The 18,021-nt window shown below is 39.9% G+C and overlaps 1 protein-coding gene across 1 annotated transcript in view; it reads right to left on the reverse strand.

The window, feature by feature from the left end:
* The window catches only part of LOC108719704 (protein cordon-bleu), a 191,311-nt gene that overhangs the window by 99,975 nt on the left and 73,315 nt on the right, over nucleotides 1–18,021 (reverse strand). The window contains exon 4 of the mRNA XM_041567681.1: nucleotides 4,476–4,596. Coding sequence (XP_041423615.1) covers nucleotides 4,476–4,596 — 121 coding nt within the window. The remainder of the gene's footprint in view (nucleotides 1–4,475; nucleotides 4,597–18,021) is intronic.

Consider the following 18,021-nt stretch of genomic DNA (forward strand, 5'->3'; position numbering starts at 1 on the left):
TGGGTGGAAGCAGCAGGTATTGGTGGGATAGAATGCAGGGAACACAAGATAAGACCCTGCAAAGCTGTCTTCAACATTGCAGCCAGGGTTTTTTTGAGCTGTTTGGTTGCCCCGCACTTCCCATCCTTTTCCAGGATCTCGACCTCCTGCTGCAGACATGATTGGAGATATGGTTATCTTGTAGTGGAAAAAGTCTAACTTCTATTAAAAAAAAGTTCTGTTTAAGCTTACCACATGAGCACAGGCTGATTTATGATACCCCCTGAGACAAGATGCTTGCCTTCCCTCATGGCAGATATTAGCTTGATTGCAGCTCTGGCAGACAGGTTTGAATTGGTAAAAATGCCACAAGGCTTGGCCTAGGGAGCCACAATTTTAGGGTATGCCACCCTGACACATCTGTACTTTCTTGTTCATTCCAGTACATTGGAATAGAATATGTGGGAGAATTTCACAGTTGTGTGAATCTCCTGGACATCCAGATCTCAGTGGTGCAGAACAAACAAACAAGGTGGGTGGGGGTATAAAGAGGACAAGATTCTGATGCCACCTACTCTCAAAATCAATGAGATACTAAACCAAATTCTTTCTATAATTCTGAATATTATTGATTTGATTCTATAAGCCATTAAATTAATAGCTAAATATATTTTTACTTGATATTGTACTGTTACCAAGTATTATCTAAAACTGGGTGGCATGTGTCCTGGAACAGAAGTTATCAATAAAATGTTGTAAATGGTTTTAGTTATTCAAACATGAATAGAAAAATCTATAAGTTAGCAAAGCCCAGAGTTGGGAACAATGTCAGACTAGAGGCACAACGGGCACCATGCATCTACCTTCTCCACCCAAGCCCCATGCAACCCCCTCCCCTTTGTCTCTACCCCCTTTGAGGCCCCTAGCCACAGCCCCCCACTGGGCCCTTCCCTTACCAGCACGGTTGCTGTGAGGCTGGGTGGGACGAGATCAGGGGGCAGCGAGGGACGTAGGACCCGACTGACCCATTAGGCCAGGGATCCCCAACCTTTTTTACCTGCGAGCCACATTCAAAAAGAGTTTGGGGGTAACAATATTATGAAAAAGAGGCCCTGTGGTGCCAAATAAAGCCTGTGATTGGCTATTTGGTGACCCCCATGTGGACTGGCAGCCTACGGGAACTCTGTTTGGCAGAACACCTGGTTGTTATGCAATTAAAACTTGCCTCCAAGCCTGGGATTCAAAAATAAGCACCTGCTTTGAGACCACTGGGGGCAAAATAAGGTACAAGGAGGCCAATAAATCATGCAAAGAAGCTATACGGCAAACTAAAATAGATATGGAAAAGGATATTGCAGCAAGCAGTAAAAAAATTATTTTTTAAATATGTTAATAGTAAAAAATGAAGCAGGAAAGGGTGGGACCTTTACTATCAGAGGGGGGTCAGCTGGTTGATGAAAACGAAATAAAAGTGCAGAATCTGAATATTTTTTATCTATCTACACAAATGAGGAACCAGTAAATGAATGTTTCCTTCTTAATAGTCCCAATTCTAGTAATACACCTAATGATGCATGGTTCACACATGAGGAAATTCAAAAGAGACTAGAACATGTTAAGATGAACTATGGTCTGGGGCCAGATGGTATTCATCCCAGGGTACTTAGCGAGCTAACCTCTGTGATTGCCAAACCTCTTTACTTAATATTTCAGGATTCATTGAGGTCTGGCATAGTGCCGAGAGACTGGCGAATTGCTAATGTGGTGCCACTATTCAAAAAGGGATCCCGTTCTCAGCCCCAAAACTATAGGCCAGTTAGTCTGATGTCAGTGATAGTAGAGCTTTCCGACGTGTTAATAAAGTAATATAAGATACTGGACTTCATATAAAATCACAATACTAGGGGGTATATTTATCAAAGAGTGAAGTTAATAGTGAAGTTCCGCCACTAGAGTGAAATTCCGCCACTCTCCATTAATTTCGATGGGATTTTTATAGGCGTATTTATTAAAGGGTGAACTTTCACTTTCACCCATTGATAAATACGCCTTTCAAAATCCCATAGAAATGAATTGAGAGCTGCGAAATTTCACTCTAGTGGCGGAACTTCACACTTTGATAAATTTACCCCTATGAGTCGGTGCCAGCATGGTTTTATGCGTAATAGATCTTGCCAGACTAACTTAATTTCTTTTTATGAGAAGGTAAGTAGGGACCTCGATTCTGGGATGGCAGTGGATGTAATTTACTTAGACTTTGCTAAAGCATTTGATACAGTGCCACACAAAAGGTTACTGGTTAAATTAAGGAATGTTGGCCTGGAACATAGTATTTGTACCTGGATAGAGAACTGGCTAAAATATAGACTACAAAGAGTGGTGGTAAATGGAACATTTTCTAATTGGACCAGTGTTGTTAGTGGAGTACTGCAGGGCTCTGTACTAGGTCCCTTGCTTTTCAACTTGTTTATTAAAGACCTGGAGGTGGGCATTGAAAGTACTGTTTCTATTTTTGCAGATGATACTAAATTGTGCAGAACTATAGGATCTATGCAGGATGCTGCCACTTTGCAGAGTAATCTGTCTAAGTTGGAAAACTGGGCAGCAAACTGGAAAATGAGGTCCAATGTTGATAAATGCAAGGTTATGCACTTTGGCAAAAATAATATAAATGCAAGTTATAAACTAAATGGCAGTGTGTTGAGAGTTTCCTTAAATGAGAAGAATCTAGGGGTTTTATGTAGATAAGTTGTCTAATTCTGGGCAGTGTCATTCTGTGGCTACTAAAGCAAATAAAGTTCTGTCTTGCATAAAAAAGGGCATTAACTCAAGGGATGAAAACATAATTACTGTATGCCTCTTTATAGGTCCCTGGTGAGGCCTCATCTGGAGTATGCAGTGCAGTTTTGGACTCCAGACGGATATAAATGAGCTGCAGAGAGTGCAGAGAAGTGCAACTAAATTGGTAAGAGGGATGGAAGACTTAAATTATGAGGGTAGACTGTCAAGGTTGGGGTTGTTTTCTCTGGAAAAAAGGCGCTTGTGAGGGGACATGATTACACTTTACAAGTACATTAGAGGACATTATAGACACTTGAAAGTGGACCTTTTTACCCACAAACTGGATCACCTTACCAGAGGCCACCCTTTTAGACTAGAAGAAAATAACTTTCATTTGAAGCAACGTAGGGGGTTCTTCAAAGTCAGGACAGTGAGGTTGTGGAATGCACTGCCAGGTGATATTGTGATGGCTGATTCAGTTAATGCCTTTAAGAATGGCTTGGATGATTTTTTGGACAGACATAATATCAAAAGCTATTGTGATACTAAGCTCTATAGTTAGTATAGGTATGGGTATATAGAATTTATGTGAAAGTAGGGAGGGGTGTGTGTATGGATGCTGGGTTTTCATTTGGAGGATTAAACTTTTTTCTTTTTTCAACCCAATTTAACTAACTAACTATGTAACTATGTAACATCCAAGGGGTTGGACAGCAACATGTTGCTCAAGAGCCACTGGTTGAGGATCATTGCACTAGGCCTAAAGAATAATAAAATGTTATTGTTACCTCCTGTTTAACAATCTCACGGTGTAATAAAAATACCTGTGTGGCGGGGACGCCTGCCGCATGGTCCGGCGCCGGGGCCATCTTGCTTTTCTAAGGGCGCGCGCACCTCCGTGTTCCTTAAAGGCGCAGGTGCGCTGGCGTGATGATGCCAGCGCGCAATGGCGCCAAATTCAAAGTGTATAAATAGGCTGAACGGGCTTCCAGCTTTTGCCTGTGATAGAACTTACTTCTAGTAGTTTTCCTGAGCCTTGTGCGTCTGTCTTTGAAATTCTGATCTGATTATCCGTGTTTGACCCTGCCTGCTTCCTGACAATCCGACAATCTGTATCCTGACCTTTGCCTGCCTACGACAACTCTTCTGCTTAATCATTTGTTTGATCACCCTGTTTGACCCTTTGCCTGTTTGACGATTCTGATATCCGCCTGCCTCGACCCAGCCTGTCTGACCATCCTTCTGCCTAATCCTCTTGTACTGTGACCTTCGGCCCAAAAGACTCTACTACCAGCCGTGCCCCTTTGCCAGCCAAAACATCACGCCTTGTACCCCTCGTTAAGTCCAGGTGCCACCCATGTAAGCTGAGGGCTCCTCCCGAAGCCCAACGGTGGTCACACTACTGGTGAAGCCGAGCCGAGACCAGGGTACTTGGCACTTGTTCTGGTATTGGGTGCCGGTCGTGACACTCAGTTGCTTAGAACATATTTTTGAAACTGAAATTATTACAGAAAATTCTTACATACATGTATACATAAACATTACTTAAAACATTCATTTAGAATCTTGTTAATAAAGGAACTGTGTCAGCATCACTAAATAAATCAATGCCCTTCAATTAAGCATGCAGTTAGGAAAACCTTAAACTGCAATCATATGACATATCATACCATGCTTGTTTGCAAATCTCAAGTTGCAAGGTTCTTAATACTCACCTGTAGAGCTTTCTCGGTTTTCCTCTTTTTCCTCATTCTTATCATTTGGCATCTGGGTAGCTGGCGGTGGTGGAGCTCTCCGTTTTTTTTTCTGCTGTTCATTTTGAAAGCCAGAAGGAAGCTAAAAACAGAAGAATAAAGAAAAAGGGAAGTGAAAATGAATGCTTATAACTCTGTTTATTTAAAGGGATCTAAAGGCGAATGTGGTCTCTACAGTAATGAAAACAAATTTGCTTACAGTGGTCATTACTGCATCAGGCAATTCTCCCCTGGCAAGTGGTAAGGACAGGGCCCCTATGTGGGCTGCACCTCCAGCTCCTCCGTACCTTAGGTGTCTGTATGACAGTAGGGGATGGGCGCCTACATGCCTCCCCCCACCCACCTCTTTTAAGCACTGCCTATAGCGAGCCCCATTTAAATCAAGCTGCAGGTCTGTTTCGGGGTGCAGAGGCAATGCCCCATGTAGTAGGAAAAGTGCAACCAAATATGCCAGATTATGCCTTTTTTTTGCACTTTGCACACTGCATTGATAGCTAAGCAAAGCTTCTAAATAGCAAACATTCCTGTACAGAGGTAAAATCTACTATACAAACTTAAATCAATAAAAACTGCTTTAGATTGTAAGCTCTTGTGAAAAGTGCCCTCTGATCTTATTTTTATTCTGTAGCCCTTGTTTGTTAAATTATTTTAAGACCTCCATTTATTCCAAATGAATCTGTAGGAGGGTGCTATTATATGAATATAATATTTGACTGAAGATCATTTATGAACTCAGGGAGCCTTTGCACCAGTACAAAAACAACCAATGAAGTAATTAATATCCTTATACAACTATCCTTATACAAAAGTCAACTCCTCAAAGGTGTTTAATGCTGCAACTGGCTACTACAAATTTTTACAGTGTAAGAACCCATGAGCAAGATTCAGAAGTAAAAGGAGTTGGGGAGCAACACTAGCATTAAAAATGTTCCTGGGGTACCAAATAAGGGCTGTGATTGGCCATTTAGTAGCCCCTGTGTGGATTGTCAACCTACATTGAGGCTCTGTTTGGCAGTAAACGTGGTTTTTATACAACCAAAACTTGCCTCCAAGCCTGGAATTCAAAAATAAGCACCTGCTTTGAGGCCACTGGGAGCAAAATCCAAGGGGTTGGAGAGCAACATGCTCACGAGCTACTGGTTGGAGACCACTGGTGTAAGTAAACAGACTTCACAATGTATATTACAAGGCAGTGTTAATTTAGTCTAGGGAGTGACTGCACAACCTGCTAACGAGAAATGAATGCCGTGAATTTGATTTGTCTCTCCCAGCTTCAGTGAATAGATGTCATGTTTTCATTTAATGCTGGCACTGAAGTTTATTTTTATTACTCGACAGACATAAAACTATAGCAAAAATGTATGCAAATCAGCTCTTTTACAAAACACCACGCTTTGCTGGAAGTTACTGTAAACTGGAATTCAAAAAATGTAGTCATAATTGCCCTTTTATAAAATATTAGCTCACTGGATCTTAGTCAATTAGCTTTGAAGCTGCGACTCTCTGGCTCCACAGTAGAAAGTGTGACCTACGCTGACATTAGTAATGCTATGCATAAGCAATGTATCAGTATTGCTAGAATTCATTAGTTCAACATGCCTGTGCCTATCCACAAGAAATTCATGATTTTACAGCCCCTGGAAGGCAGGCAGAGACACTCTCAGAAGTTGGCTGCAACCTGATAACAGTATATATGTGCAGTCAAAACAAAAACTGAAATGAATATTTTTTCACCCTGACTAAAGGTCTCTATTGTATTGGTTAATGTCACTGTTCATGAGTTCACCCTTCAGAATTAAGAATTCGGATTTGCACCAGCAAATTCTGCTGGAAAATGTTCTCTTGAAGAACGACAAAGTCAGGGCCGGATTTACATAGTGGGTGCCCCTAGGCCCACTGCCGTTGGTCACCCCCATCCCCTCCCCTTTATTCATGCATATTTTCATCATCTGGACTGAAGCAGTGGGGATTGGCACACAGGAAATTTAAAAAATGATTGTATCTCCAACGTGTTTTTGAACCAATGTGGGTGTGGTTGGGCAGCATGCAGCCCCCCTAAAATCCTGCCACCCTAGGCCCGGGCTTAGGTGGCCTTTCCACAAATCCGGGCCTGCAAATCAACAAACAACTTTTTAGGTAAAACAATTTTCCATGCATGACTTAAATAAACTTCTCTGTTTCATAATTTTCATTTAGTCTGGAAAAAGGAGCAAAATCTACAAAAACAAAAGGGCAGGTGGTTGTGGTAAGACCAATGTACTGTAGATGCAACCATTTTTGTCAAGACCGTTGTAAATTTAAACTACTGTGCACATTTGCATCATACAGACTTATCAAATCCCTCACAACACATTCCGGGTATATTAACCTCTAATATTGCTACATCTCAAGATTCCAAATGCTAAAAAATCTAGGAAAGATGAATCAAGTAATTTATTTGTTCCACACTGAGGGTCCTTTGTTTCACTTATACATTATTCACTTTTGTGTATGGGGCCTTGGTACAGGAAGTAAAAAATAAAAGTAAAATAAAAACCTATTGTAACGCTTTCTTGGCCTATTCTGCCAATTAGGGGTTAAGAGTGTCCAGTTAGTGTATGAGCATGGGTTACACTGTGAAACTACGCTAAATGGAAGCTTCCCCTTTAAGATGGTGTAAAACTACAACCCTCAGGCTAATTAGTGTGAAAGATAGATTAATTGGACGCCAGGAGGTTCTTAAATAGTGAAACAAGTGATATGGTTTATTGGCACAGAATATGCAAAGGCAATTGACCACAGGTTTACTCACACAGGAGATGTAGTAGGAGTTAGCATATCACAGAGGAGAAAGGATAGCATGATGATGATACAGCATGTACAGATGTCACTCCTCAAGTCAAACAGTAGGAAGAATATCTCATTCTCAAAGACCAGCAACCAATGTGAAACAGGATCGATCAAGTAGGGGTCAGGCAGTGCTCTGCTAAACTGAATTCCCTATCACTGAGTTCCCTACACTAAAGGCACCTTAGAAGCCTTTAGGAGGCTACTCCCTGCTACTCTCCTCGATGGAGCATACAACTGCTCATACTACATAAATCTGGCTATATCTCTATCCTAGAGAGACTATTACAGATCTGCCCTAATGATAACTAATCCTCGTTCACGGGATTGCCTGGTTCCCGACTTCAGGACAGGTCCCTTTGGGGTAAATAGCTTACTGGGGCCTTGGTGATCCCAGGCTCAATGGGAAACACCTAGCAGCACAGACACCAGGAGCCAAAGAGGAAGTGGCCACTCCCTACACAACACTATATAACAGTGTGGCAGGGGAGTGTCATTACACTCTTTGTCCAATAGGTGAAGATGTTATACATTACCAGTTAGAAGGGCATGGCCCAATAACAAGGGAAAAGAGAATTTAAAGAAGGGGATTAACTCTATAGGAGCCTAATAGATCTTATAGGTCTCTACACTATGTATAGCATATATTTTTTTAACAGTTTTTGCTTTTTAAATACAACATGCAGGGAGTTATTTTAGTTTGGTGTTCTTTTATTGACCCATCTACTTTTCTGTGCACAGTGTTGTTTTTTTGTTTTTAAAGTGCAGCACTGTTTTCAAAAGTGTTCACAAAAGATCATTCTTGCACACATGTCAAAATGGAACATCAATTCTGGGGCCACTGCCCCCACCCCTTGTCTCTTCTCTACAGATAACACACTATTCCAACCCCTAACACACGGCACGGATTGGGGAAAGAGCAGTCAAAATAACTGTATTCACCACTGTACACCCTTGAAAGTAGTTGCCTCCAGTGCTTGCATATCTTTATGTATATCTTTAAGTATATATATATTGCTATATGTATAAACAGCACTGTATTTACAAAACATTAACAAAACAAACCACTTCAAAAGAAGTATAGCCATGTTTAGTAAAAGGAGGTAAAATGTCCCCTGTCCAGCAGAGCTTACAAAATGATAACCAATACACCCACCTTGTACTAGGAAAGGAGTGGTGAAGACACAAGATTGAGGAAGTTGAGCTAAAAGGAATAACCCACCAAATATAGATAATCTTGGGAACACTGAAATCTAATTCATACTATACATTTACTATATAGTTTTAATGCCTTGCATGTAACACTGGCTTTTCCAGGTCCGTGGTACTGAAATTGCAACCAGGCTCATGCCACCACTGTAAATCATTCTTGCATTAATTACTGCCTAGCAGCCCTACTTAGCATTCCTCTTGTGTTAATGCAAGCTAAACAAAGCATTTCCCCACATTTAGCCTCTGTATTTAGAATAAGGACTTAATGAACTGAATAGCATAACTAACTATTCTTTGTTATGGCCCCCAGCAAATATTTGTTTTATCTGGCTAAAATGAATCGGCTTTCGCACCGTACTTATTTTTTTTGCAAAACTAGAACAACTGAACAATTCATTCATATAAATTATATATTTTAAATTATATATTTGGCACAATATAATTTCCCTATTATACACACACACACACACACACACACACACACACACACACACACACACACACAACACACACACACACACACACACACACACACACACACACACACACACACACACACACACACACACACACACACACACACACACACACACACACACACACACACACACACACACACACACACACACACACACACACACACACACACACATATATGGGTCTTGATAAAGGTCTTAAGTGGAGACCAAGGGGCCGATTCACTAACTTCGAGTGAAGGATTCGAGGTAAAAAAACTTTGAATTTCTAAGTTTTTTTTGGGCTACTTCGACCATCGAATGGGCTACTTCGACCTTCGACTACGAATCGAAGGATTCGTAGTAAAAATCGTTCTACTATTCGACCATTCGATAGTCGAAGTACTGTCTCTTTAAAAAAAACTTCGACCCCCTAGTTCGCCATCTAAAAGCTACTGAAGTCAATGTTAGCCTATGGGGAAGGTCCCCATAGGCTTGGCAAACTTTTTTTGATAATAGGATATTCCTTCAATCGTTGGATTTAAATCCTTCGAATCGTTCGATTCAAAGGATTTAATCGTTCGATCGAAGGAATTATCCTTTGATCGTTCGATCAAACTATCTGCGCTAAATCCTTCGACTTCGATATTCGAAGTCGAAGGATTTTAATTCCTAGTCAAATATCGAGGGTTAATTAACCCTCGATATTCGACCCTTAGTGAATCGGCCCCCAAATGTTGGCCGATTTTTAAAGATGACAATTAAAGTTTAAATTTTATATTTATTAAATCCCAGTGTGCACCTACTTCTTGGATGAATATACATATATATATATATATTTATATATTATATATATTTTATAAAATGTATAATGAAACCATAGAATTCTTAATGAATCAAATGAAAATTGAGCATAGGACTGGCCAGATATGGGATGACTTTGACGTAGTTGGCCAGCTTAAATATATTGCAATATATGGACAAACAATCCCTGTTTTGTTTAAAGGGTAAGGCATTTTTCAGTAGCAGTATGCACAAAATGTCTGTCTTAAATATATTGATAATGGGTTGAGTGCAGAGGAATCTTGTATTTGTCTAAATATATATATATATATATATATATAAATATATATATATATATTAATTATATATTAAATTATAAAATAAATGATCTGTAAAATCTGACAACCAGTCAATGTCTTAATGAAATTTCTCAACTTTGTTTCAAAGATATTTAAAAGAATGCCTCTCCCCTTTACCACAATTTCCTTTAGACCCACAAAAAATTCAGACAGTATCCTTGGACTTAGAAGTTGTGTCTGAAAAGGCATGGCAATCCTTCATGCCAAACATAGACAGGATCTTCTATTTCAACTAGAAAAACACACAGCTCTCAGAGTTTAGTTATGCCAGTAACTGATGTAGAAAGAAAAAGATATTTCAGTACAAATGGAAATGACTGATGGATCTGTTCTTTATTTTCACAGGGTGATTTTGTCTCTTCCTTGATTATAAAACGAATGGCATTGAAAGCTAAAAAACCAATACAGATATGAAAATATGTTCATATAAATGATAAACTGAGAAGAGTCTGGTCATTTGTCAAACTGTACATTCTGTTATGAGAATTTGCATTAAAAAAAGGTAATTTCTCTGTCTCTTCTCAGGTACCTGGCTGCACATCATTTCAACCCCAGGCACTGACTTTTTAATAGACATATCTCCACTAATATAAAAACAGACTCAACTAGAAATAGGGGTTTTCTGGATACAGGGTATTTCCAAAATTTTGCTCACTATTCTATAAGCCTACTAAAAAATCAATTAAACATTAATTAAATAGAATTGTTTTCCCTTCAATAACAATTAATTATATCTTAATTGCAATCAAGTAAAAAGTACTGTTTTATTATTACACAGAAAAATTGACATTATTTTTTAAAACATGTATTATTTGATTAAAATTGAGTCTTTGGGAGATGGCCTTCCTATAATTCAGAGTTTCTGGATTACGGATCCTATGTCATAAATTCATAAAAACAATGTACACTCTGCTGCTATATTTCAGGATCCAGCACACCCCAATGATGGCTTCTTTTAACTTCTCCAGACAAAAATGGTCAATAACAAGTCACAAAAACTGGGTATAGCAAAAACAAAACATTGAAAATGTTGTATGGCAAAATTATCATACTTTATACACGAAAATGTTTGCTACCACCTAAGCATCAAAACATTGCTCTTGCTTTTCAATCATCTGTATATTGATGTTTCAGATGAGAGATTATAATAAGCATATGAGGTCTTGGTGAAAAGGGGCTTGACAACGTATTTTCTCTATTAATTAAGACATTATAATTAAGTACTATTTAGCCATTATGTTGTTATCTAGAAAACCAATGCTTACACTGTATTTTTGGAAGACTACCTTCCTAATACTAATACTTCCAAAGGGATTACTGAAAATGACTTATCAATGGATTTATCTACCAATGCCTCTGCTCGATTTTTCTACATTATATTTTCACCTTTATCATAAATACACATTTTAATGTTTACAAGAGGTAAATGGTACTGCTAAAAACTTCCAAATCGAAAAACGTGGGGGCTCCCACAAGCATAACATGCATCTGCACGGATCTTAAAGTGTCGATATAAATGACTCTGACCACAGTTCTGCTCTGGCTATCTTGGCTGATCATATGGCTTTTCAGAAATGAGTGCATGGGTCCCAATGACAAGTGGGTCCTGTACTTAACACATTTCATTGAATCCCATTCTGCTGGGCTCTGGGTAAATTCTGGTTGTTATGGTCATGCAAATCTAGTCACCTATGATGCATTTGTGGTGCCACAAAAATGCAAACAACTGGATAAAAACAGCTGTGGCAGACTGACCTTAGCTATGGTACTCTCTTTGTAACTACACACACTGACATGTCTCAAAGAGACATGATTTACAATATACATGTTTAGAATTATTTTTAAGGAAGGTTAAGTGCAGTTTTTGATTAAGTGAGTATGATAAAGATTATGATATGATACATTATATAATATTGCAGGATTAAAAATACACATATGCTCTAAAAAAAATTATAAAGAAAAAGAAGATTCTGGCTCAGCAGAAATAACTTAACTTCCCCAGGGAAAAGAATATATTTGGTGAAGGTGTGACATTCTGAAGAGTAAGTTACATAGCTATCTGCCAGGACATGTAGATCAACTCTTAAAATAGCTGCAACAAATACTGTATGTCCCATGACTGGACATCTGCTATTTTTAAAGTTCACTGTGATGCAGCACTAAGGATAATGCATATAAAATATGGATGCTTATTACATGGATATCAGGAAAGGTTTATTCTTTTTTTCATATGTGTACTGTGTATACAGTATAATACAATTTAGTAAACTTGGATCTGTTTATAACATTTTTACAAGTGTGCTTTTAATCTCTGTAGGGAAGTGCAGAAAAACTATTTCTGGCGCAGTATTTTTCAAATTTCAATAAAATGCAAATGTGCTAGCATTGTGAACTAGGTGCAATCTGGAAACCAGTGGAGGTGGCTTATGCTCAGTAGAATAATATACATGAGCCAAATATAATCAGACTGCTCAATCTTCGGATTTCCTTAGGTTAATTGAAGAAAAATATTGAAATACAGCTTTAATCTAGAATAAACGTGTCCCAATCAGGTATATTTAAATCCCAAAATTGGAGTGCTGTCACAGGTCTGTATCACCGGGTTGGTGTCAGGTGCCTTCAGGTGTCGGGCTCAATACTGCCCAAAAAGCCCAAAAAATGTATATCACAAAACAAGAGACCTGCGGCACAACTGTTGCAATTGATTAAGTGATTAGTATTTATTCATCTCATAAACAAAACGGCAACGTTTCGGGCCTCCACTGGGCCCTTTATCAAGCCTATTGGTGTAGACATGTGCCAAACATTTATAGTGGAAGAGGGGTGTAGTCACGCCTCTCATCCCTCCCCCAAGGTCAAAGTTCACAGTGTCCATATTGCATTTTCCGTGATTCATAGTCCATAGCAACCATTATCAAAAAAAATATTATTTTCTGTTGGTATGGCATTATACAGTTACAAAAATTGTATCCCAATTAAAATGTATCAAAAACATTGTAACACACAGTGATAAAAGTGATATTAAAATTGAGACATCCAAAAGCTAAATGTTATAAGGAATTGATCTATACAGGCCTGAGATATCATCTGGCACCCATGTGGCATAAGATACTCAGCACTCTCCATGAGACACTTCATTGTATGTGCAAATTGGTACCGATACTCAGGAAATTTCCTGCAGATCATGTTCCTTTGAAAAAAGAAAAATAGAGATATGTTAAAAACATAAATATAGTACATATATTAAATCAATCATTTATTTTCTACACCAATTAAAAACAATTATAAACAGGACTCCGTACCTCATATTAAATATTATTAATTAGATGAATATTGCTGGGGTATACTCCCTATTCAGTCCCCGAGGCCAAATCGTATCCAGCCTGTGTATCCACCGCATTTCTAATTTCTTAAGCATCAAAACCCTGTCACCACCTCGTCTAGGGATCTCTACTGAATCGATGACCTGAAAGCGTAATTGACTAACTGTGTGTCTAGCCTCCTGAAAGTGTGCTGGAACTGGGAGGGCTGTCAGTTGTTTGCGAATTGTGGATTTGTGCTTGGAAATGCGGTCTTTGACCTTTTGTGTAGTTTCGCCAATATAAAGTAAACCGCAGGGGCATTTCAATAGATAAACCACGTAAGAGGAATCACATGTATAATAATTCTTTATAGTAGGTATATTCACATGCAGGTAAGATTTGGGACCCTAAGCCGCCCTGAGGCAGCTTCTGTGATGCCACTACCGGGTCAGGGTGGGGCGCCGCATTGCTATTGCAGAAAGAGCAGTTGTGCTGTCTTGCACCAAATTTCCTGTTTAAATTCTGGAAAACCGACTCTTAAAGTTACTTGGAGTGGCTTTTTGCCTCCCCTGGTAGCTTGCAGACAATGTCTAAAAACAATGTAATGGTGAGTTACACCACCTAACATATTTTTTCATGCTACAAACAAGACATTCCTGCTGTGATTCACTAAATACTTTACCTGGTCTTTCAACATCAGTCATCAGTTTGCAATGCACTACTGTAGGTTGATGAACTCCTTAAAAAACATAGAACCAGAGATTTGAACATCTTATTTTTCTTCTATATACTGTACACTGCTGTGAAATAATTAAAAAATCAGTCCTTTGTTTTTTAATTTGTTCATTGAGATTGGTACTGTAAGTACTGTTTTGTTTTTTTTTGCTGATGATACAAAATTTTATTCCATGCAGGATGCTGCCACTTAGCAGAATGATTTGACTAAATTGGAAAACTGGGCAGCAAACTGGCTAATAAGGTTCGGTCTTGAAAAATGTGCTTGGGCAGAAATACTGTAAATGCTAGTTATACACTAATGGTTGTATGCTTGGGGCTTCCGCAATTAAGAAGGATTTGGGGATTTTTCTAAACAACCGACTCTAGGCAGTATTGATCATTTTCCTTTAAAGTAAATAATGCACTCTCTTGAAACAGAAAGGGGTGGGACCATTAATGTCTGAAGGGGGAACAGTTGGTTAATGAGAACAGAGAAGAAGCAGAGAACTGTTATTTTTCATCTGTATACACAACTGAGGTACCTACTAATGACGATTTTCTTCTTAATACTCCCAATTTTAGTGATACAACTACTGATCCATGGTTCACACAAGAAATTCAAAAGAGACTGGAACAAGTAAAGATAAACAAAGGCCGGGGACCAAATGATATTCATCCCAGGGTACTAAACAAGCTTAGCTCTGTGATTGCCAAACCTCTTTGCTTAATTTTTCAGGATTCATTGAGATCTGGCATGGTGCCAGGAGACTGGTGAATTGCTAATGTGGTGCACTATTTAAAAAGGGATTCTATTCTCAAAACTATAGGCTGATTAGTTTGATGTCAGCAGTATGAAAGCTTTTTGAAGGGGTATTAAGGGATAAGATACTTCACTTCATTGTTAAGAGATAATATTTTCTACTTAATTGCAAATAGTAATACTGTGAGTTTGTGCCAGCATGGTTTTTATGCCAGATCTTGCCAAACTAATATAATTGCCTTTTATGAGGAAGTGAGCAAGAACCTTGACTCTGCTACGGCAGTGATGTAATCTACTTGGACTTTGCTAAAGCTTTTGATACAGTACCACACAGTTTGATGGTTAAAATAAGGAATATTGGGGGGGTGGAGCCAAGTCACGCATGTGAACTCACGAGAGCTCTCCGTTTAAGGGCCCAAAAAGGTGCAATTTAAGCATATTCCCCACGCTAGCTGGTTGGCGAATTACCCATCCTCTATAGCTGGGCCTGAGCGGTACAATATGGGACCCAAAAATCCGTTGAAGAAAGACTCGAAGAAGGTATCAGAGTTCTTTCTGGAACAGCACAGTAAGCAAACTGGCGCCATCTTGGATCGCAACGATGAAGAGGCGAGGGCCGAGGCGGATGCTGCTCCACTACCTGTAACAGCAGCGGAGATAAAATCTATGCTTACGGACCTCCGCTCTTCTCTGCAATATGATTTTCAACGCCTCTCTGAGAATATTAAGAAAGAGGTGAGTGAATTCGGCGACCCACTGACCATATTGAGTGCAAGATGGGCGAATTCTCTGCTGCGCACAATGAAGTTGCGGATTCCCAACAGGCCCTGGAGAAGGAACTATCCAGGCTGACTGACAAAGTAGCGGACCTTGAGGATCGTTCCAGGCGCTGCAATATCCGTATTCGGGGTATTCCGGAGCATATCAAGGCGGAGGAGCTTGAGGCCTACTTTGGAGAATTGCTCTTAGGCATACTCCCAGACACGCCACCTATTGAGCTGACTCTGGACCGTATCCATAGGGTACCAAAACCGAGATCTGCACCAGAAAAGGTCCCCCGTGATGTACTCAAAATTCAGCCAGGAAGAAAGAAGGGTGGCCCGGTAAATTCGCAGCTCTCGAACTTTATACTGACCTCTCCATGGCTACCTTAGCCAGAAGAAGAGCTTTCCAGGAGACGACTAAAGCTCTCCGGGACCATAAGATTCCATAACGATGGGCCTATCCTACTAAATTACTGGTGTCCAGGAATGGAACTGTCTATACGTTTGCTACTCCAGAGGACGCCCAGAAAATAGCGGCCAAGTGGCTCAACAACAGGGCGAGCCCAGAAGATCCCAGAATATCCTCTAACATCGACCGAGCCTCACCTCCACAGACCAGACTGGATACAGACTGGAAAACGGCGTAATGGAACCCCTTTGACACCCCTCCTTCTTGGGAGCCAGGTCCTTTCTTACTTGGGGAATATCTGTAGATGAGAATGGGCCAAAGGAGATCTTTCCATCCTCTCCCCCCACTTTACAGGTTTTGTGAACTGGCCCCTTGGCGGTATCAGCCTGACGGCAGCCGCAATTGGACCGTCTCCACAAACTCTCATTCAGGCCTATAGGCCTAGTTCAGGTTTTTTTTTATATATAATTGTGTTGATATTTTGACTCTATGCTCTCACTATTGCATCCTCCTCTCTCCTCTAATCTACATGGGCTTGTCCACCACTTTTCTCTCCTGGGTATGCCGCATTTACTTTATTCCCCCAAAGCTTTTCACCAGTCCGGAAGTTTAAGCAAGCATATATTGAATCAAAACCATGGTTAGATTTGTCTCGCATAATGTCAGGGGTTTGAATACACCACAGAAACGCAATTTAGCACTGCGGGAGGCGAGCAGATTACGTGTGGATGTGCTAATGGTTCAGGAAACCCACTTCCTGACTCGTAACCCTCCTAAATTCTTCAACCAGAATTACCCTCATAGTTTCCATTCATATGCACTAACTAACCAAAACGAAGGGAGTCTCTATATTGATTTCGAAACATGTCACGTTCGACTTGCATAAAGTTGTACCTGACTCCAATGGCAGATATCTGGTGGTAATCTGCTCGCTCAATGGTGTTTTGTATACAATTGCTAATGTTTATGTACCTAATGTCAATCAAGATGTATTTTTAAGTACTACTCTCAACAAATTGCAAGATCTCAAGAGGGGGCGCCTGGTGGTGGTGGGGGACTTTAATATACAGTAGCTCTAGACCAGGTTGCAGATACTCTCAGACCGTTAGGGAAGACCCCGCACCCGAATCTAGTCAGAATGGCTCAAAAAATTACTACATATATGCACACAAATGCTCTTATTGATCTCTGGAGAGCACACAACCATAATCTACGGGAATTTACTTACTATTCCCCGAGGCATGACTCTTATTCGAGGATTGACCTTATTTTGGCGGACCCCCAAACAACGAGCCTGCTAGAAAACGCCTCCATTAGAACCCAGTCATGGTCTGACCATGCCCCGGTTGTAGTGGATATCAGCAACCCCCATGAAATGCAGGGCCCAACGGTCTGGAGGCTAAACGACTCAATTTTAATCAGAACAGACCATAAACAACAAATTGAACAGGGACTTCAAGAATACTTTCACCTCAACACAAGTTCTGAGATGTCTCCGCAGACGCTGTGGTTAGCACATAAGGCGGTAACTAGGGGTGCACTGATTAACCTTAGCAAACAGGTTAAACGAAATAGAGAAACCCAACAAAGTAATTTAGAGTCACAATTGAAACAGTTTGAAGCCTCTCTTCAAAGCCCACTGAACCTTTCAAAACAAGCCGAAATTCGGAAACAAATAGTAGCATGTAGGGAACAGCTCAACAAAATATTGCTTGCCAAAACTGAATTCAGACTTAAGCTGCTGAAATCAAAATACTATACTAAAAGCAATAAGGCTGGCAGACTGTTAGCCAACAAGCTCAAGGATGTTCAGGCACAGTCCAGAATTAAGTACCTAAAGCATAATGGGGATCATCTCACCAACCCAAGGGACATTGCTGCAGCCTTCTCGGATTACTATAGGGGGCTCTACAATCTCTC

The sequence above is a fragment of the Xenopus laevis genome, chromosome 6S (genome assembly GCF_017654675.1).
Source record: "Xenopus laevis strain J_2021 chromosome 6S, Xenopus_laevis_v10.1, whole genome shotgun sequence".
Taxonomy (NCBI): domain Eukaryota; kingdom Metazoa; phylum Chordata; class Amphibia; order Anura; family Pipidae; genus Xenopus; species Xenopus laevis.